The 22,985-nt window shown below is 36.0% G+C and overlaps 1 protein-coding gene across 3 annotated transcripts in view; it reads left to right on the forward strand.

The window, feature by feature from the left end:
- Positions 1–22,985, forward strand: part of fstl5 (follistatin-like 5) — a 186,918-nt gene that overhangs the window by 110,717 nt on the left and 53,216 nt on the right. For 2 of the 3 annotated variants that reach the window (XM_017307175.1, XM_017307174.1), the window contains exons 7-8: positions 13,681–13,847; positions 22,408–22,419. In XM_017307175.1, the coding sequence (XP_017162664.1) occupies positions 13,681–13,847; positions 22,408–22,419 (179 nt within the window). The remainder of the gene's footprint in view (positions 1–13,680; positions 13,848–22,407; positions 22,420–22,985) is intronic. The other variant, XM_008421086.2, reaches the window with a different exon arrangement.

The following is a 22,985-nucleotide window of genomic DNA, read 5'->3' on the forward strand; positions in this document are numbered from 1 at the left end:
TTCATAAGTTTATGTATATACTATTTAATAATATTTAATAGTTTTAGGGTGTATACACATCAGGAAAGTCCTTTGGTCCGCTTGTTTGGTCCACACCAAAAGTAAGTGTTTTTTTGTTGTTGTTGTTGTTTGTTTGGTGCGGTTTGCTTTTACACTATGCTTTTTTTTTGCATGCGGACTATACAATCATTGCTCCCATTGAACAGAAATGAAGGGGGCGTGGCAGAACTGAAGCCCGTAAAAATCAAACTGTGGAAATTCTGCTTGCTGGAAGTTGTGCACACTTGTGCACAACAGCTGCAATAGCATTTTGAATGTTGAGCAGATCATACAACACAGATTATTTGATGAAATTTTGCAACAAAACGTCATTCATCTTAAGAACTCTGAATCCGTTTCTTTCCTAAATGACTCGATCGCTAAGCATTCCTATGTTGTTTACACTCCACTTAACTGTTTAATTGTTCAGGTATCTAGAAAGCAAAGCAAATGGTGCATCTAAAGTAATTAATGTTCTAAAATCTCTCTTCAATATTCCTACTTAATAAACAAAATAATTTTGCTTGATAGATAATCCAGACCAATCGATAATGGGGAATGTTTAGTCAGATTTAATGCAACAACAAAAAATGATCTTTTTACACAATGCATTTAAAAAATATATATGTTCAATTGTATCCTATCATCTCAAGTATGCTGTTGCTGTTCACATTGGCCCATATGGTCCTGTGGTTTTTTTTCAGCAGATAAAGCATAATTTATGCAGAAGTTAGATGGTTATGCTTTCATTTAGATGTCATAATCTGCACCTGCCATGCATTAATGCTGCATCCAATATCCAGATGAGTTCCAAGACATACCTATATCTAGAATTACATCCTTTCAGTCCACACTCCTCTTAGTAATGGAACAGCATTAGAGCGAAAATTTTCACAAGTGCTCTTAAACAGATTTTTTGTGTGCTTACATGTGTTCCAGTCTGTAGTGTTCTCTGCCATCAGCACTTTGCTAAAACAAGTTATTAGTAGTTGAAACCCTTCATGCTCAGACGGAGGTCTCTCATCAGTAGCCAACAAAAACATAATGGCACAAAACAGGAAATGGTCATATGCATGCCTCCAGCAAATATCCCAGCATGAATACAGGAGAGTAACTTATTTGAAGTGATTGTTAAGTAAATGTAATTTCACCTGCTTACAACAGATGCTGACATAATGTATTTTAAAGCCACTGTACTTGGTCAAGTTTAAAAGTGTTTAGGAAGGTTTTAAGAACAGCTGATTGCAAGGTGCCAGCATCTGTTTTTTAGGGCTTTTTAAAGTATAATAGGCAACAAAAGTTTAAATGTTATTGCTTTTATTAATCGTATCAACTTCAAGACTAAAAACCACCTTTCATCCATTAGTACTTCTCAAGCTGACTTTTTTTATTTTGCTAATCCTGCATTCATCTATCATTTTCCTAATATAAATGACCTAAAGTCATATGTAAATTCCACCAAATATAAGATGTAATATTATAGTGATTGACAATAATTCAAGAGGAGAATCATACCATGCATAGGTTTGTCTCGCTTACTGCCCTGGAATCTTGTCTAGTTACTAATATTCTCTGTAAAGCAGCAATGTAGTGATAATTTTCAAGGTTCTTGAAAGTGTGGTAGAAATAGATTCACAAAAACATCCTGTCTGAAGTTTCCACAGGTGAGGATTTGGGTTCCATGGTGTCTGCTGGTCCATTGTGTTTCTGATCTCAGTCAACACAGTGACCTACCAGGAGAAAGCTTAATGCTTCCTTCTGCTGACATGATTTATGCATATGCTAATTTTATTTTTCAGCAGGACTTGCACTCACTGCCAAAAGTACCAATAACAAAAATTAGTCTGACCTTAACACCACTGACAATGTAGCTGTTGTCAAGGGAAAGACCCAGCCAGACTTACTGAAGGTTGTTGGAAAACATTTTTCTTGACTTCTCAGCCGAAGCTCTGTAAAGAGCATGGTAGCAGTAATGCAGGAAAACGGAACCTTGACTAAAGCACTGAGTTTACAAACTGCACTGTACCTGGACTGGAGATATGCTTCATCTTCATTTTTCAGTGCTTGGGTAAAAGCTTGTAGACTTATATTTGCCATGTTTCAGGTTAGACCTGACCTGCTCCAATTTATGAGATCTTTGCTAATTTGTTCACTGAGTTTAGAAACCTTTCTATGGATGAATTTTCAAAATGAAGTGGCTGAAAAATGTTAAACAGTTGCTCTCGAGCAAGAAGAAATGAAGTGATCTGTCCAGGGTGTACCCCACCTCTCAACCCCAGTCTGCTGGACATGGGCACCTTGCAAGGACATCGGGTTTAGATGACGAATGGGAACGTTACAGTACTAAACTGAAAACAAGCTGAAAAACCTTTTAAAATCTGAAATCCTTGCTAAATACACCAAACAAGAAATTCTAATACTCTGAAGTAAAGTGTTTGTTCAACCCAGTGGTGGCACTTAGCTCACCCTTTCCAGGATGTCAAGGTATTAATTTTAAGCCCCAGCAGATGTAACTTGTTTATTTTTGCGTCTTTATGAACTAAGGTTTGCAGGAATGTTAGCTGTCATAAAAGTGCTTTTGTCTCTAAGTGTACTTCACTTTCAGTGAGAGTTTACATTTTATCTCAGAGGCATCATCAAAATTGGTTGTGTTTAAATCGAACTTTACATCTAAGCTGAGTGAATATGTTGTACATCCTTGTTTGGTTGGCTTGTTTTAGAGGTTTTTCTAAAATTCACTTTCTTCTCAAAAGTGTTTTCCTCTGTTTTATCATTTTGACATGAATCTTAATTCAGAGAAAGTTACAACATAGATTCTCCCCATTTCATTTTTCTGTAATACTTCATGGCAGTTTTACTCTTCATTTCATTCTTTCATTGTAATTCCATGAACTTCTCATCTTGTTTGATTCTGAGTCTGCTGTAATGCCTACATATACAGAAAGTTTGCCAAGTGCTGAAATTGGTTGACTTACACTTGTTACTTCCTGGAAGATTATAATTAGACATCAGTCAAGCCGCCTCTTGGGAATGCTGGTTCCATTAAGTCGAGTTTGCCGTTATCCAGCCTGCGTGGCAGAGCAAAAATGCAACAGGCTTTTACTTGTCAAAACCCCTGCTGAGGATTCCATCCACAGGCAGCGAGGAGGGGTGTTAAAATCGTTTCTAATTCATCAATTTATTTTCAGGCATCTTTCATTTTATGTGTTTAGAGAGATTTAAAGTAAATAAAGGGAGTTTACACAAAATCTACTGCAAAGATACCTGCAGGTCTTTTGTTGAATTATTGAATGAATTATTAAAATGTTAAGTATTTTATGTAAATGTTTTCCTTCAGTCATTCCTTTATTGTGTTTACAGTAGAAAAGGTTATTCCATTACCGCTGGGGATTATTACCTCACTTTAACTTGTATTTATTTATAGACATGCTTTACTGAAACACACTCTGTCATTTAAACTGTTGAAATTACCTGGTCTTTTGTCACGCAGTGATAAAATTCTTAATACCCCCTCAGGGTTTTGACAAAAACAGATGATTTGCTTCTTGCTTTTAGTATAAAAGGTCATAGTTGTAAAAAGACCAAATGGCCCTAAGATATGTAGAAAGTGTGGAGTATCAACATTATGGTATTTAGCATAGACTGTCATACTGTTCTAAAATATTTAACCATGCTTTTACGGCCTTGTACAATGATCACCACATAATATCATGTTCCACTACTTTAACATATGCATACATTAACATATGCATAACCAGTTCTCTTTGTTTTCATGTCTCTTGTCATGAAATAATTACAACTAGATCAGTATTTTTGTCACAGATGCTGATGAATCAGTCACAGGGAAGAGTCACAGGGCGATTCACGATGAAAAGTCTTGCATAAACTCAACCAGCCATGATGTTTTCAACAATATCCAGATTCTGCCAACACATTCAGCAGGAAGCCTGTCTTTTTCTTATTATTTTCCCACATAGCGATTTTCCTAATGCTTACATGTTTACTCTCTGTTTTGATATGACTTTTTGATAATTCAGCTCCTACAATTACTTTTGTGCACTTGGAATTAATTTTACTGACAAAACGTGCAGAAAAAATGTTCTCCTGCTTTTTAAATGTAGTGTTTGTTTTGAAAGTCAAAGCACCTTCCCTTCTCCTTCACTAATTCTACGAATCTGACTCATCACAGTTTGCACACAAACTTTGTTTGCAGCCAACATAAAATCAGACAGTAATGCTGGGATTTGAGTTGAGTCAGAGATTCTGATACTACTCACTGTAAAAATCCCATGACCAAGACTCTAATCATGGGATTTGATACTTGGAACTGCATCAGGACTTCCCTTTTTAGAACACCACAACAAACAACATAAATCTTGACAAGAGGAGAGATGAAACGCAGTTGGATGGTGATTGATGCAAACAGTTTGGTGGCAATACTCAATAATGGAAGGGAACCATGAATTTACATGCGCCAATGCTCATTTATGGAGAATTTAAGTGGCAGACATGCCTAAAGTATAACTGTAGCATCACATTGTGTTTTGCATTCAGTGGGAAAAAAAGATAAGCTTTCATAGAGGCGGGAAAAAATCCACCCTGACTGTGGCGTGATTGTCTTCTGGGGCTTCTCTGCTGCGTTTGTCAGCGGAAGCCTTAAATCTGCACAAACAAAAGGAGAAGATTGTCACAGGAAGCTGTGAAGTGTCTGAGTCTCAGGGAAAAGGTCACGATAAACAGCTCAAAACATCCAGAAGAACTCCCAAATACTTGAAAATAATCATTTTAAAATGTATTTCTGGTTTTTGAATCTTTTTGGTATTTGAAGCAGGGAAATCAAAGCACCAATTCGATAAACAGATTTTGAAAAAAGCATGAAAACGTTCAGAGTACTAATTAACTTGTCTTTATAAATTATTTACAATCCAAAAAGTTAATTATCTTGACACTATTTTTACTGTTTTGATTAATGCCGCTGACTATGCAATATTGGATTACGTGGAAACAAACATGAAAAAAGAAGGCAAACAGCGAGCAGCTGCTAAGGGTTGCATTTGCCACGTGTCATTAGTTCTGATTAAAAGCCCCAGTTTCATGATAAAGAAATGAAGACATGGTGAGTAGATATTTCTAACTGAGTTCACATTTCTGCTGAAACTCTGACGTGAGATGGTTGATTCTTTTTAAATGAGTGGATTTTGCATCTGAAGGTTGAGTTCTGAATTTCTTGCTTTAACATGCACTTAATAAAAAATGTGGAAATGCTTTCTTGTCTGTGGGGATTGTTTAGCAGTCCAGGGTTAACAAGTCTGCTCTACTTACCCAACGCTTGACATTTCATATGCCTCTTCATCCATTTCAAGCTGTTGGTTTAAAATGGTTTGAATTCTTGCTGCTGTTCAGCTGTTGCTTGTATGTGCGTAACAGATTTATTGTTTTTCTGAAGTAAATCTGTTCAATCAAAGTGATGAATGTATTTGTCACACATCACACATAACCAGATGTCTCATTTTGTCTCATTGTAAAGAAACCTTTGTCACTAATTACTAAACAAGAAATGAAGAACCACACAATTTACTTTCGTCTAAATCGATGTTATATTGCAGAAATATGACAAAGCCATTCAACACAGCCTAGACTAAGTGATCTGTGATCAGTTATTGCAGAAAGCTACACTTTTTTATAAGTTTTTCACATGGTAGCTGAGATAAAATAAGTCCAATTAGGCATCCTGTGAAGCTCTGCTGCATACTGATGCTGAAGGCCTCTCAGGATTTCTCCTTACAGCTGCTTTGGAAATGGACTCGAGGCTTATCAGCCAGAGTTAATGCATTCACTAAGACCATTTGTAAAAGTATTGCAGCGATCTTAAAATTTCAAAGGTTAATGGAAGCGGGTACAGGTGCATGTTAATAAATTGTAATGTTATTTACAGGCTGTTATTTTACTTGCCGTATTTAAAAAAAAATATTAATTGACAAAAATGACAAAGTGATGGTTTTTTGTAAACCCACTGAGACCCCAACATGTTTGTAGATGGCTGGGTCCAGCATATTAATCCGGTTGTCACAAATCTGGAGGTCAAAGTAGAGCCTGGATCTTAAGTTCAACAATCATGTTAAAAATGTTTGTTTTTCCAAAGGAGGCAGCTGGATGAAGTGAAGCCAATTCTTTCCTATCACAACTTTGAGACAGTAACGCATTCATTGGTTATCACTCAGTTGGATTACCGTAATGCAGGGGTCAGTGCTACGTCCATCACGTGTCACCAGAGGCGACAAAATGATGCAGCTAGTCATTTAACTGGCACTCAGAAGTTTGAGCACATTTTCCCCATTTTAGCTTCCCTTCACTAAGATTTAAGATTATTTTATTGGCTTTTAAAGCTCTCCATGGCCTTGCCCCATTCTGTCCGGCTGATACACCCACCGGCTCTCAGGTCAGCTGATCAGATGATTGTAACTTACAAGAAATCAAGCTTTTGCTGTAGCAGCTACCAAATTGTGAAAAGATTTCCTGGAAATTAGACAGGCATCTCTTCTGTCTGTTTTTAAAATTCTTAAAACCCATTTGTTTAACGTTTAACACCCCGTAATGTTGGTTTAAGGTCATTTTTATATTTTTAGATTTTCATGCTGCTTTTTTGGCTGATTGCTTGTATTTTCTGACTTTTACTGCTTTTGATTTTTGCTTTTTAACTTATTTAACTGTACAGCAATTTGGTCCTGTTCAGGTTGTTTTCAGTGCTTATAAATGAAGGTTGGATGGACTGGAATGAAGCCTAAAAATGCTTTGAAGAATAAAAAAATCTGCCTTGTGAGATGTATATTCACTGTACAGTATTTGCAGTCAGTAGTCAGCTTCCTTTCTGTGCATTGCTTCAGCCATGCATGCAGTGGCATAAAGATGGTCAGCCTATGACTGATGAGAGTTGTGGATGCTCAGGTTGTTTCAGCAGCTGCATTTAATAGCTTTGCAAAGTTGGGTCTTTTGTTTCCGATCAATGTTCATTTCTAATAGAAAATTCAGTTTCTCAGAAATAGAAAGGTGAGTGGAACGAAAACAAAAGGTGCTCAGGCAACAGGGATAATGGAAGCCTTGAGAGGACTGGGAAGCAATGAGCATTTAACAGTTTGTGGGAAACTCACAAAGTACAGACAGCAACTACAACTTTAGAGAGAATGAACTTTATTTTTCTTGGTACACGCTCACATTTCTTTATCAAAATCTTTTTATTGGTTGAATTTAATTTTCTAATATGAGGAATTGGGTTTTCATTTGCTGTAAGCCATATTCATCACAATTAAAAAGAAAAATACTTGAAATAGATCATTATGTGTAATAAATCTAAAGCTTTCCTTTCTGAATTGAAATGCTAAAATAAATACCTGGCACTCCAACGACATGCACAGGTATGTTCTCAGGAGAACGGAGATGATTATCCCCTCAAATAACGTGTTTTTCTCTGCTGAAACACTGTTGTTCCTTCCTGAATAAACAAAACTGTTAACAGGAACTCTAGCACAAGAAGCCGATTAATCCTCTAGAGACCGCTCGTCGTGTCGGTGATCGTCTCTGTTGAAAGTGTTAAAATAATTAAATTTAAGTGGAAATGTTCAGATTCCACATCAAAGGTGCAGAATCTGATGTTTTAGTTCTTTATCAGCATGACGTGATTCATGCTGATGAATTCACCTGTGCAGTGTGGCGGATGATTGCCTCGGACGATGCAGATTTGAAGTTAAGCCATCAAAGCAAACAGAGATCGGCTTGTTAGGTTGAAATTAAAGGATGTGAAGCTGAGATAAACAGGGTCCAGATTGTAGTTTCATTATTTTTTTATGATGAAATACAAACATAACATGCAGAAAGAGAGCTCATGATCAAAATTATTTAAGGTCAAAGCATGAGAGTTTGATTAGAAATCCTGTGTCAAAGTCGAAACAGAATATTAAATCATCTTGGAATATTTTATTCTTTTCTTCTTTTAACCAATTTGGTTTTAAGATCAAACTGTTTCCTATAAAGTTTTAAAAGGTTATTCATAAGGCATGTTTTCATGCAATGTAGCCCAACGTACGTAAAGTGATTTATAGAATTTAAAACCAAAGAAAACGTAATCCAGCTCAATCACTTCACAGAATGATGAACCGAGTAAATAAAGTGATTGTAATTAACTTTAATAGACAGTCATAATATCATGAGAAAATCCCAAGAGACGAATATAAACTTCATGAAAATGTCACAGTTTTACAGAAAACACTCTAACTATAGGGGAAACTAAATGATGAAAATAAAATATTAGATAATTAAAACAGAAAATTATAGATTATATTACAAGATCAAATTGAATATGAAATTAAACCAAACAATTAACGTGAAAACTTGCTGAAAGTAGGATGGATGTGAAATAGAAAAAAAAATAATAATAATTTTGATTTAAAATAACTCAATATGTAGAGGTCATTGCCTTTCTTGAATATCTGTGCCAGAAACTAAAACTGAACTTTTATACAGATTGAACTGAAGAAAAGTATCTGTCCTTCTTGGCACAATATATTGAAAGTACAGTCAGATGTCTGTTCTTTCAGTGAGTATTAGGAGATGCTGTGTCACATTCTCCTCGACAGAAACTGAAACGGTGATCCAGAATATCAGGTAAATCTGCAGAGGCTTCATTACAACAAATATGGTGAAAATTCTGCATCTCTGCTTGGTCCTGCTTGGTGTCCGGTTTGAAATGCTATGTATTTCTATATCTTTAAAAATCAAAGACTAGATTAAAAATTTAAACAAAACAAAACATTTTTATGTACATTATGTACATTAATTCTTTTTAATAAATGTACTGACTTTATCCCACTTAAGATTTTTGTTGCTTTGTTTTGTTCCAGTTTTCAGGCTGTCTGGGAAAAAAATGTTTAAAGTCTGAAAAATGGTGTGACTGCATATTGAATATTATTATACATAATGTGTTTACTACAACTTTCATGTACAAGAAAGACCGTGTTGAGATAATGGCTGTTTTTGAAGCCTGTGATCAAGTAATTGTTTCTATAATTTGTGTTGACTCATTTCACCTCTGAATACTAATAATTATTATGGCCACATTGAGCTTTCATGTATTTTTGCTTTGAATTTCCTTGTTTCTGAATTTCTGCACATTCTAAAATAAAGTGCAAAAGCATGAATTGTCATCATTTGCGGTTCTTTTTAAATGTTTTAAGTTCATTTATGGTTCAGGAATCTTTTCAAATAATTTAGGCAACTAATGACAAATGGAAGGGGAAAAAAACTGGAGATAACATTTAGAAAATATTCCAACATTATTTACAATATGGTTTCTGTATGCAAGATTTCTGTTTTACAAGAAGAAAGTCATAATATCATGACTTTATTCTTGTAATATTACGACTTTATTCTCATACATGTTTATTCTTGTAGTATAATGAATATAGGCTCTTATTCTTGTCATTTTATTTGTTTACTTATTTTTTTATTACAGTGGCTCTAGTACTCTGTTGTAAAAGAAAACGTCTGCCCTAAGCGTTTAAGTTAAAAATACAATTCTACAAAATAAAAATGTGAAGTTGAAGTAAAAACAAAACTTGCATAAGTTTGACATTCACCAAAAAAAAAAAAAAATCTTAGAATTCCAAAAAGATCTGAAATGGAAATAAAGCTCAGTCTGATTTAATATCAGATGTTAAGGGATAAAAAAGTCTCTTTATGGCCTGCATCTAAGTATCTGCTTCCAACGGTTCAAACCATCAGATAAAGAAATGACATATCTGTGTGAGCTTAGTAAAAATGAATGTCATGGAGGCGAAGAGAAGTGTGTTAGGACTGAAAGTTGTTGAAGAGGAACTGAGTAAGTGAGTGAGCAGCATTTGAGAAGGAGCTCAACGGAGCATGATGGAGGATGGAGTGAGAGGGTTGGTTAAGCAACCTTGGTGTAATTTGTCTTCATGCTGCCGGCCCTTTGCACCATCCTCTGGTCCCAGGCTGTTTTTCTCTGACAAGCTTGTTGCCTCTAGAACAATTGGTGATTTACCTCTCACCGTGTCACTGACCAGCATCCCATCCTGGGAGAAGTGCAGAGTAAATCAAAAGTCTGGACTTTCCCGTTAATCACTAATTATAGGTTGGATGGTGGAGGTTGATCCCTCCCAGAGGGCTCAGTCCCCCCGGCTTCAAATCAGCCCGAAATAAGAAGGCAAAGCCACTTCTTCCTCTGATAAATCTCTCACAGAGGTGGAGCTGGGCCGTGCCAGCTTCCAGCAGCTCAGACTCCCATCTCCCTGAAGAGTTTCTAATTCAGGTCGGATACTATCCCTCATTTTTTATTTTTTCTCCACTACTTCCTCCACCGAGCTGCTAAAGCTGTGATGGAGCCTGCCTGGTTGACAGTCTTCCTACTTTCTTCTTTAAATTCTCACTATAACTTCACACATTTCTATCCCCTCAGGGATCAGCGGCAAATCGAGTTTGTTGCTCGCAGCGTATTCCAGAAGCATTAAGATACAAGGAGGCTGTAATTGAATGGTTAGGGAGGACATTATTGAAGGAGATTTTTGTCAGCATATCCACCCACTACAACCTTAGCACATCAAAGAGCTCCAAATGGCAACATTGGGTGTGGATGTGCTCAGTTATCAGTGTTGGGAGGACAATTATTAATGTGTGACTGATATAAGATCCATTTTTTCAATTCTTAACTGGCTTTAATCTTTTATCTTTATTTTTTCTACTGTTGCTTAGATTAAATGTTTGTAGGCTTTTAATCTTTTTTTTTTATCTGTGTGAAATTTCTTCCTTATATTGGATTCTCTCTCAAAGTATCATTGTGAAATGAAATGGTAACATTGTCAGTGGTTAAACAATCTTTAACTAAGGTATATCTTTTTCTGTTTGACTTTTTTTGGTCATTTTTGCAATTCTTCAGATTTCAGAATTCATATGTGCTGCAGACACTGTTACAAACACAAGAAGTAAATTTTAACTTCCAAAAGAATAAAGTGTAATATGGAACAAAAACAGAGCAACAGAAAAGCATTTTTACTAATTATTTGAGAAAATGCAAGCTATCTACAAAGGAGGAGAAATTATTATGCTTGTAAACAGGCAACCAGAGTCTTTAATTGGCTAAAGTAGTGAAATATATTCAAATTGGTAAATGACTCTTTACTAAATCTTTGTCAACCAATAAGTGTTTTGAAACTAAATGAAAAACATTTGCACAGCCCAGTGAATTTCTGAACACAGAGGTGCTGGTAGTTTGAGGTGCTAATGACAACCTGATGTTGTGAGGTCATAACATTACCTATTATCATAATATTACCTATAAATTGATCTCTAAACGTTGGTGTGAATCCAGGCAGTTTATTGAGAGTGAGCTAAAGAAGCTAACACCTGACGTTCCTGCTGTGTGGAGTCTGGGATTTCCCAGTGGGCGAAACAGATAAGAATAATTTGCTGTAACAAATTATTGACATTTTAGTAATTGCAGTTACAAATTGTATTAATTTAATATATTCCTACAATTTTTCAAAGATTGACTGTGAAAGGACTGTAAAACTTTTGATCCTCTTTAGAGTTGTGCTGAAAGTAGTCTCAGTTTTTCATGATGCTGAGCAGAAATTGTCAACCACTCAAAAATATTTTTTTATTAAATAAAGAAAAATTTGCTACATCTTAAAAAGTGTCATTCTCTTTTGTAGCTCAACTTCTATATACGTATATAAGAACCGGTGTCTCCTCATCTCCTTCAAAGGCATTAAGGATTTTTGGGTGAAGAACATAAATCCTTTTATCAACATACATGTTTTAATAAGTAAATGTAACATTTTCCTGACTTTTTCTAAACTTGTGGTATCACTTTAATTGCCAAAATCCAAAAATCCAATGCCACCATCAATTCTGAAGTTATTTTTTCTTTAGGAATGCTTGATTCTGAATTATACTGTATATGCTGTGGACTGTGCAATAACTCCTGTAATATTTGATGCAGTCTGATGTAAGTACTTGCCAATGCACCATCCTCTAGGTGCTCATCACGACCGGTCTCTGTCAGCCGTTGGAGGGGTTGGCTGAGAGTGGTGGTCATTTTGGAGCAGGACAGGAACTGTGCTGCCTGTGTTTGGACTGCAGAATGATGGAACAGGGATGATTTCTGTTTGTTTGTTCCACTGTAACTAGTTGACTACTTTTAATTCATTTAATATGTCAAATTAAATTTGAAGGCAAAAATTTTAATTAGGTTTTTATACAACCCCACAAATTATGAGTCAGTCGGAAACGGCGTAATGATTGCAGTTTCTCCTTGGAACGAGTCGTCTGATGTCTCCTGTCTGACTGGCGAACATCTAACACGTTTTCCCAATTCTCAGTTTAGATGCAACAAAAACACAGATACAGCAGACCAAAGGCAAGTTTAAAGACATCTGAGAAGCCATTGGTCTCCGAACGACAGCAGTCTCACTTTAATTAAAGGTGCTTGCATCGTTATTCTCCAGGCTGTGGCAAGTGAGCACTGTCTGTTGGACCTTCTCTTTCATTAGATTTTGTATTTCATGCCCTGAGGAGCAGAACAAATTGAGTCTCTGTTTCCTTTTGCTCCATTGTTCATTACCCAAGAGAAAGATTAAAAATCATCATCTCACGGACCACATTACATAATACCAAAGAATGAATGAGTGTACACTGCCCTTACGGTCTCTTCCAAAGCACCAGGTAGCAAAGCTGTCCTACCTTCTGACCACCAGGTCTTTTATAATTAAATCATGAATGCAAAGAGGAATATAGTAATTCTGGTCAGTTGAACGGATGTACAGATTCTTCTCTTAGTCCCTTTTCTCAACTAAGAAACAACAAAAAGTCTGACTTGTGTTAATCTTGCAGGACAGTAAGCATGTTTAAAAATAAGCCGGCTTCAAGTTACAAAGCAGCACGAGTAAGATGAGATGTCTGCAGCCAGCAGAAAAGAAGAGCAGCTGCTTCCTGAATGAGTCGGGTTTGTTTTCAAAGCCAAGGTATCAAAAAATTGGAGCTGTAAACTTAGTGACTTTCAGTAAATATTTGACAGCAAAAAACACATTAAAAATGAGCATTTTGTTTTATCTGACCAGTCTCTGTTCAACAAAATGAGAGATCTCACAATTATTATCTTTTAGCCCAATTTATTTACTATTTTCTGGAGGTGGATTATAACTAATTACCTTTGCTTCAGTATCTTCTTCAGTTGTTTTACTTCCCTTTTTTCTTGAGTAATATTATTCTGAAGTATGGCCACTGAAGTACATTTCTTGTTATTCTGTCTCCTCTCTAAAAAACAAACCTACAGTCTATCTTACAGCAAGACTTTGTGATTTCACTCAGCTTCATTAGAGCTGGCTGATATGGCTAAAAACATATTAGGATATAAGCATTTCATATCAGTTGGTATCAAAACAATTATTCATTTTTACATTAACTATCCAAAATGCTAACAAACTGATGATGTAACCTTTTGTTTCCTCTTGGGCTAACGCTCCTCATAATTCAAATAAAATTCTTTGCTGTCCAACTGAAGCGTCCTCACACCAGCACTTTGAAGACAACCACCTTCCTCTGCTTGAACATAATTTCTTTCCTCCTAAACAGATGTTTACCTGCTGAACCTCCCAGATGAGCAGAAAGTCAGCGTCACAACAGTTACCGTTGGGCAGAGCGCCGTGATGACCTGCGCCATCACAGGAGAGCGGAGACCGCCTATTTTATGGAAAAGGAACAACCAGTATCTAAACTCCCTGAACCTGGAGGATCTTAACGTAAGAACCTGTTGTCAGTATTTTCAGTTTTTAAAATTGTTTTAAACTTCAATGCAGAGTAAGCCAGAGTATGATCACTGAGTAGTCATAACTTAATTAAAAAGTTATGAGTGGCTGTGGGTAAAAAGTGGAAGGGATATTATACACAGCATGCGGTTTAAAGATGAAGGAAACCTTTGAATTTTGATGTAAGGGTTTCTGATAGGGATCAACTGATATGAGATTTTACAGCTTAACCTTGATGTATATAAAAATAACCTAGTCTAATTTTTTGTTCTTCAATACAGAAATGCCACATTTATTCCTACTGTTGCTGAAGGAATAAAACAGATTATACTTCTAGTAAACCTTTAATGTTATCTACGCAATTTATTTAATGTGTTTTGATCCAAAAATTTGGTAAAAAATACACCTGCTAGAAGTAAGTGGAGTTCTTAGGTACTTATTGCACAAAATATATTCCCTTTTTGGTGTTTGTTTCAGATTTGAAGAGATCTAAAAACATATATTTCCTGTTAATTATTCTGACTGCTTGGGCAGAAAGTCTTCACTTCCTGATTTACAGACCATTCACCATCCAGGTGAATGGTCGGGTTAGTTTCCACTCTAAGTCAGTGCGTCATGTTTTTGCCAAATGAGACCTTTTTTTGTTTCTTTTTACAGGTAAGTGACAGAAAGTCACAGCTGCACAATGTTGAATCACCATCATTATTCCAATATTAGTGTGTAAAATCAGACTTTTGGATTTTAGGTCCAGTCCATTCATGCTTTGATTGCATTGCCCTCTTTGATTCCAACACCTGATATAAATTTTAGTCACTGTTATGCTCAGAGAGAATAAAGTTGGCTTCCACTAAGATAATAAAATGAAAGAGTAGAGAAAATCTTAGTTTTGACCAATATTGTTATCACAGTAACCCACAGTGAAAATGCATCTATCTGTTTTCCTAATATTGCCTTGGTTATAACCTTTTTATAGCCAGCTGAGCATCAGTGAACAGAAAAAGTTGAGGAGTGGCAGAACTCTGTTAATCCAAGCCAACATGAAGATCTTTTCTGTCATCTCATTCAAAATTTTACACCAAAGAGACAGCATAAGTGATAACTGCAACAACTTCAACAATGCAAATAACATTTAAACACTTTGCTGTACCTTAATAACGGGTTGTATTGAATCAATCAGATCAACTCATATCTACCAATATGGTCATGAGAAATCGATCATGGAACAAAGAGATAGATCTGCCCTCCTGTCAGGCTCCATGTGTGCCTATGTTGGAAAGATGGACACTAAAATATGCTCTGGGAGAAAGCCAAGCTGTCATGTGAATGTTTGACATGCACCACATACATAAACATTATTATAAACAAGAAAGCCGCTGTCATAGAAACATTATTCCCTGATGGCGCCAATCTATTTCAGAAGGGTAATACCTCCTGTCACTTGGCAAGAAATGGTTTGATAAGGATCTGAGGAAACATGACAATGAATTTAACTTGATGTGGCCTTCCATCCCCCCAGATCTCAGTTAAATCAAGATATGTAGGATGTGACAGAAAAATATGTCTAATCCATAGAGGCCCACCTGTCGCTGTACAGAACAGAAATGTTATTTCAGCTTCACTCTTACATTACAGCACAGCCGCAGAGGTCCTTCAATCTAAACAGACTGAAAAAGGTCTGACTTCTCAGTATTTAGTGGGTTATTATGTAGTTCTGGTGATTTCACAGATCAGTCAGTCTTAATTATATCAATTTTATGCATATTTCAGGTGGACAAAGTACTTTAAATAAGACGAACAGGAAATGGCGAATAAAAACAATCAAAGAAACATAACAGTTGAGCTCAAAAAGGCTAACAATGGAGAAGAACGCAAATTGTGCATAAATCTGTAGCTAGCAGGCGTGATGCAGGTTCATCTCCGTGCAACAATAAAGATCATCTGGGCTGATGGACAGAAGAAATGCAGCCGTGTTGATGAGACGCCGGCAAAGAAATACAAATACTAAAGAGCATAGATTCTAATACACTCATAAGAAAATACACTCACAAATAGTCAAGAGTAATTAAAAAAATAAAATAAAAAGAAATTAAACAAATTGACATTCAAGTTAAACAGTTGATGGGTTTTATTAATTGACCAATAAAACTCACTGAATAAATAAATAAAATTGATTCCATCCTTAAAGGATAATTAAACTACAACTGCAATTAACTTGGGTTACGTTTAATTATTACATAATTTATTAAAATCAGGTAAAAGCCAAACTGGACTCAAGTTTACTTTTAAAAACCTCAGGAAGTTTTTTTTGTCTTTTTTTTGCCTTCATAGCTTCAGAAATAATTTTCTCCAGGCAACAACCAAAAATAATAATTCACTATCCAGTTTTATTGTTCAGGTGTCATCAGGATGTCTTTCGAAAGACCGGAAGAGTTTGGATATGTAATATAAAGAATATGTTGAACTGCCTTTGAAAATCATTTGCTGATTGATTCTAAAATACACAGGTATCCATAGCAGGGACTTAAAAATAGTGTGGTGTGATCTCTTTCTTTTTTTCATTTTTGCAACCAATTCTGCAGTAGTTGAAGAGATGCTACCTTCTCTTTTGAACAGAACAAAAAATAGAACAATTAGATTGCAACTTAAATCATTAACAATCCTAAATAATGCTAACATTACTGGATAATGTCAAATATGTTGCATTTACAATTTGGTAAATTTCATCACTTTAGAAGCTTCTCTGCTCTACAGTTGTATATCAAATGGTTTGCCTTTGTGTTGTATGGCTGAGTATAATCCAATATGTCAGATTGTGTTCTTGGTGACTTTAGAAATTGGTGGGAGTGACAGAGACAAAGAGAGAAGATGAAAGGGGATACCTAAGGGCTTCAGCCCTGGAGGAAGGACTTTCTTTCATAACTGTGTGTGTGTGTGTGTGTGTGTGTGTGTGTGTGYGCGKGTGTGTGGGGGKGTATGTGTGTGGGTGTGTGTGTGTGTGGGGGTGTGTGCGCGTGTGTGTGGGGGTGTATGTGTGTGTGCGTGTGTGTGCGGGTGTGTGTGCGTATGTGTGGGTGTGTGTGTGTGGGGGGGTGTGTGGTGGTTGTGGGGTTGTGGTGTGTGGGGGTGTGTGGGGGGGGGTGTGTGTGTATGGTGTGCGTGTGTGTGTGTGTGTGTTAATCTGTATGCACAGCCCCAGACTGACATTTGTCTTACTTTCTTCTACATCAAAAGAAGCAAGAAAACTTGTGATGAAGTTCAGATTGAGTCCCCATTTACCTTAAACTTTTTTATTTCAGAAATCACGAAGATGAGTGTGATATTACAGTGTATAATTAAATCAACAGTGGCACAGTAGATAAAGGGAATGCAGCAAAGCCACTAATGTTATGTTGAATGTTGACGACCCTTAAATTAAGCAAGAGGCCCCCAGCTGTTGCCAGTCGTCTTTGGCACCATGAGCTGCTGGTTCTGTTTGTCAGTGATGTGTCGCCCATAAAAACCAGTATTCAAACTGCTGCTATGAGTCCAACAGCTTCTCTGCTGAATGCTTCTTTCTGTCATTTTTTTGTGATATATTTCTGCTTTTAAACAATATGAGGGTAAAAATAGTTGTAAACTGAAAGCACTGCAAGTGTCTTTAGGAGGATTTGCAAAGTGAGTTGAGGCTTTTCAGGGTCAAAAAAAACTTTGAAGTGTTTTTTCTTTTTTATTATTCCTGGCAAACAACTTTTTCTCTTCTTGTTTTTGTGGGTTCAATACAACTAAGGTTTGTTTCATCTTTTTGATATTGCCTGAAGACACGCAGTAGAGTTCGGTGTCCTGACCATGGGTGGTCTCTGTCTGCTCTCTCCACATACTTGTCTGTTCCCTGAGTGATTTATATCAGATCTTGCTCTGTGTATTTTTAATTCAAATGTCAACTGAAGGATGAAAGAGTCTGCTGTCAAGAGATGTTCATTATTCTAGGAAAGGCTTTGTCTGGGGTTTCTCAGTAATGACAATAATGACTGCAAAATTCAAACGCCTCAGTTTTTCATCTCTTCTGTTTTGGACATATTTTTTTTCCAGCTTCCTGCATGGGTTGATGGATGAAAGAAATGCACTATAACATTACAATGTATCTGATATGTAGCACCTAACCATGCAACATCAAATGAACATGCTTTTAGTTGTCATGAGACATGGGACCAAGCTGTAGTGCATCCTTCTATCAGTGGCCCTCTAAACCTTGCTACACCTCTAATGGGTGACTCATTTGCATAATTAGGACACTTAAACATATGGGAGCAGATTACTGCCCACAGGATTGTGGCAGGATGATGATATACCATTTACACATACCAAGTCTACAGGAGGCAATGAAGATTAGCACAGACTTGCAAATGTACACAAACTGATAACAGGTTGGAAGTTACTGACGGTACTAAAATAATTTAAGTGAGGCAGAACAAGGCTATTGTTCTGGTTATAGGTAGGTCTGAAGCCTTCTTTAAAGTAATATGTATTTTCTGGCCTAGTTCAAACAAAAATGAATTGAAGAACTGAACTTCAAGAGGTTTTCTGGTGTTCATTGAGCTCCTTTAGATGCATGATGGGAGTTTGAGAATTCCCATTCTTAGAAAAGCAAACCCAGAGCTTCTGTAGGGAGAATCTGCTGGTTGATTGTCATCATCAATGAAAGAGTCTGGGAGCAGTGGCGGTTTATCCATCATCTTCTGCTGTTGAACTGTGTGGATTGATCATTTTAGTATTTGAAGCAAAACGAGCCTGATGACAAGGCTGCAAACTAATCACACCAACATCATGCCTGTGAGACGGCAAGTAATTTATTGCCCTCTTGGTTCTCTGCCTGTGGTTTACATTCAGTCCCACAACTGCTCTGACTGCAACCTGAAGGAGCTCATTTAGCTGCTACACCAAACAACACAAAATCAGATTATTAATCTGCATATAGAAATAAGAGTTATAAAAACACCCCCCCTATCCAAATTGTGCATATAGGCACAGTACTTTGAGACTAAAGTAGTCATGACATTGTCAAAGAAAAGTCTTGGCATTACATCTGAAGGAAAGGATATGCTTATTCACAATATTCCCATTTCAAAGCACTGATTTAAAAAAAAGGCCACAGGTAAGTTTTGCGGCAAATTCTTCAATGAAACCAGGTCCAATCATTCTTAAATTATACAAGTTTGGAGTCACAAAATGGTTTTGTCAAGCGCTTTGTTCTAACAGGTAATCGTAAAACTAGTAGTAACTGCAAAAAAGCTCCTGAGTTTCTTTCGTGATAGAAAACATCACAAAGACTTAAAAATCGTGCAGCACTTTACTGCTTCTCTTTTATGTTGGACTGACAAAAGCAGTCTCTTAGTTAAAGGCACGTCAGTCCACCTGAACACCTACACACACATCACACTGTCATATTGACCCGTCAATTTGACAATCCCACACATTAAAAAAAAAAAATGCAAAATGCCTTCAAGGTGTTTAAGGAAATCTTGGAAAGAGATGCAGCCAGAAGCCTTTAGAGACCCACTGAAGATCCCTGAACTTCACTGTAAAATGTACGTATAACAGGAAAATGTGTATGAACTCTAGTTACTTTAAAGGTACATTTGAGCAAAATATGCTTTAATCAAATCATAATAAAAGGGCATTTAAATTAGACAAATGACAGCTTCTTCTTTAATAATGAGTTTTAAAGAAGGATTTAATAATTTAGATGAAAAATACCTATGTTTAATTGGTTGGGGGTATTATGCATTTTTATAGCAACATCAAGTAACTATGTTTCCTTCCATTGCTATGAAAATGCTGTTTTTTCAAACATAACTTAAAAGAAATTTGACTTTGTAATTTGACACCTTGAAATCGGGCCTCTGTCTCTTTAAGAAGCTTATACTCTTTCAAACATTCCTTCAGCATGTCATAACAATGCTACACCATTATGCTGTTTACAACCATTCAAGGATCAGACTCCCCACACCACTCCGTCTCCACACACACTCTCTCCATCTCCACCTTTAAAAGCATCGATGTAAAGAATAAATGTAATTAATACTTCACTAGGACACTATCACTAAAAGCTTTGCATTTCTTCAATTTATTCATTTAATGAATGGTTTAGTTTTGTGTTTCTAGAGCACCGTGTTGATTTTCTGTTTGTGGAGATTCATAAAGTGATTAAGTTAATCTGTATCCTCAGACTGAGAGTACTTCATGTGCTTTTACAACATATGCAGTTGTTTTGATGTTGGCACTTTAAGCCTGACTTTGCAGCCTCTGCTGCTGTGTGGATTACCTCTAAACACTAAGAGCATGTGATTCAGCATGATGCACAGCATCAGCTGAACACTGTTCAGATCTGTGTGCAAACCAAACCATATCCAGCTGAACCCCTGATGGACTATGCAGTGGCTTAATCCAGATTTATTTTTGGCTCAAGCTTCCAGTCGATCATTGCTGTTCTTTTCATAGACAAGAATGGGTTTCACATGCACTTGGCACCCACAAACGCATTCTAAAATGCCTTGCAGACAAATTTAGTATAATTGCTTGTTGGAAATATTTGTGAACATCCACTGCCAACATTGATTAGTCATATTCCTGTGAGTAAACGAGACGTTTACTGTGTAATCCCACAGGCGTTCCCAGTTTAGAACATGGTTATTTTCAAAGTTTTTGACTACGTTCTGATCTAGTAAATTGCACACTAATCCCACGGGGGAGCTGGTATCCTGGAGCCCAATAGAGTCTCTCTAAATTTTGACAAAGCAGCTTACTGTAATTCCATGAAGCTGACCGTTGCTGACTATTGCATCATCATCCAACACTGCCAGTAATTCAGTCTTCACCCAGGGGCCAAGTAAAAGAAACATTGGTAAACTTTAAAAGTGTGCAGGTGTGTAAACATTAAACAGTTTAAGTTGTGAGGACAATGCTGTTAGGATACTAAAGTGGCTCAGATGAGGGAAAGCGCATATGTGGCTTACATGCATTTTCTCTTTCAATCTTGCATTTATGGAACGGAATATCAGGGGAAAATATTATAGTTCTAAATCAGGGAAGGAAAACTGTTGGACATAAGATAGGCTCTAAGATATATTAGCTTTATCAAAGAAAGGGTTACTGATCAGATATGGCTTTATTAAAAAAATAAAGCCACTTGTTATTAATTTGATTTTAAGAGATGAGCGTTTTTTCTGGCAACGAAGTGCCACGAAGTGAACATCTGATTTTTACTTTTGTTTTGAATTTATTTTATAATATATTTACACCAATGACAAAGAACATATTAACTCTTCTGCAAAATTCACCAACTACTAAAGCAAGTTTTTTTTTAAAAACAATAACAATATTTGCTATTATTCTGTTGCTAAGAGACCACGTTTCCTGGTAACAAAGAGCCACATAGTAAACATCTGATTTTTACTTTTGTGTTAAATGTCTTTTTATAATATATTTACACCGATGACAAAGAACATTTTCACTTTTCTGCAAAATTCACCAACTGCAATTCTTCAGTAGTATCTGAAAAGAGGACAAGAAATCTTTTTTTTGGACAATAACAATATTTGTTGTTGTTCTGTTGCTAAGAGATGAGCGCATTTTCAGGTAACAAACTGCCATGAAGTAAACATCTGATTTTTACTTTTGTTTTGAATGTCTGTTTTATAATATATTTACACCTATGACAAAGAACATGTTAACTCTTCTGCAAAATTCACCAACTGCAATTCATAAGTAGTATTTCAAAAGAGCAGAAGAAATATTATGTTTTTTAAACAATAACATTTGTTATTAATTTGTTGCTAAGAGATGAGTGCGTTTCTGGTAACAAAGTGACACAAAGTGAACATCTGATTTTTAATTTTGTGTTGAATGTCTGTTACAATATATTTACACCTATGACAAAGAACATTCTCACTTTTCTGCAAAATTCACCAACTGCAATTCTTTACTATTTCAAAAGTGAAGAAGAAATTTATGTTTTTTGAACAATAACAATACTTGTTGTTGCTAAGAGACGAGTGCGTTACCTGGTAACGAATCGCCACAATGTAAACATCTTATTTTTGCTTTTGCAATATTTACCAACTGTGAATCTCTTGTGTCGAAGCAGATAAGCGGTATTTAAAAAGATTAATTAATTATTTATTAATTTGGTGTTAAGAAATTAGCACGTTTTCTGGTAACACTTCTGCAAAATTCACCAACTACTATTTATAAGTACTATTTCAAAAGAGCAGAAGAAATCATACATTTTTTGAACAATAACTGTGTTAACTTGTTGATAAGAGATGAGGGCATTTTCTGATAACAAACTGCCATAAAGTAAACATTTGATTTTTATTTCTGTGTTGAATGTCTTGTTTTATAATATATTTTACCACCAATGACAAAGAAAACATTTTTACTTTCCTGCAAAATTCACCAACTGCACTAGTCGTGTTAGTTAGTTTTAGACTATTATAAAATATCATTATGGTGTCTTAAATGTTGTGAAAAAAAATCACCCTCTAATTTTTTTTAACCTTTCGCTTTTTTTCAACAGATCCCATCTCAGGTAGGGCTTTCTGGTTTTTGTGCTGTGTTTATGCTTGGTATTAATTCATTATACTAACAAAAAGCCCACAAAGCTGGAACAGTGCCTGTAACATGCAGATTAAAACTAACTCATAACATTTTTAAAGTGAAATTCTCTCTGTATTAAAATAAAAAAAAAAAAAATGTGCCCAGCAATTTCAAAGTGATTGTACATAGTATGCACAAAACCTGCAAAACAAGAATAGTTTGCAGAATTTTGCAATGCTGTAAGTAATGCAGTTAAATCCACTGTAGCTTTACTCTTTTAGACCAGGGTAAAACTTCAATGTAACTTATTCCTAGAAAAATTTCCTTTTTGTAAAAGTTTATTTTTTTGGCAGACTAATTTTTATACGACCGACTTCGACTTGAATGCTTTATAGGGTATTACTTTCATCTCATTGTTTGCCTTCTTATAAAAAGATTGTGAACTGACAGGAAATTTCTTTGAAAACCTCTCGTCACTGGTGGAGGTCAGCTGTCCCATGAGTTGCCCCTTCAGTGCCTCTTCAGAGGTGACCCAGCTCTGGCAGCTTTATTAATTAT

The sequence above is a fragment of the Poecilia reticulata genome, linkage group LG10 (genome assembly GCF_000633615.1).
Source record: "Poecilia reticulata strain Guanapo linkage group LG10, Guppy_female_1.0+MT, whole genome shotgun sequence".
In the NCBI taxonomy this organism is placed as follows: Eukaryota; Metazoa; Chordata; class Actinopteri; order Cyprinodontiformes; family Poeciliidae; genus Poecilia; species Poecilia reticulata.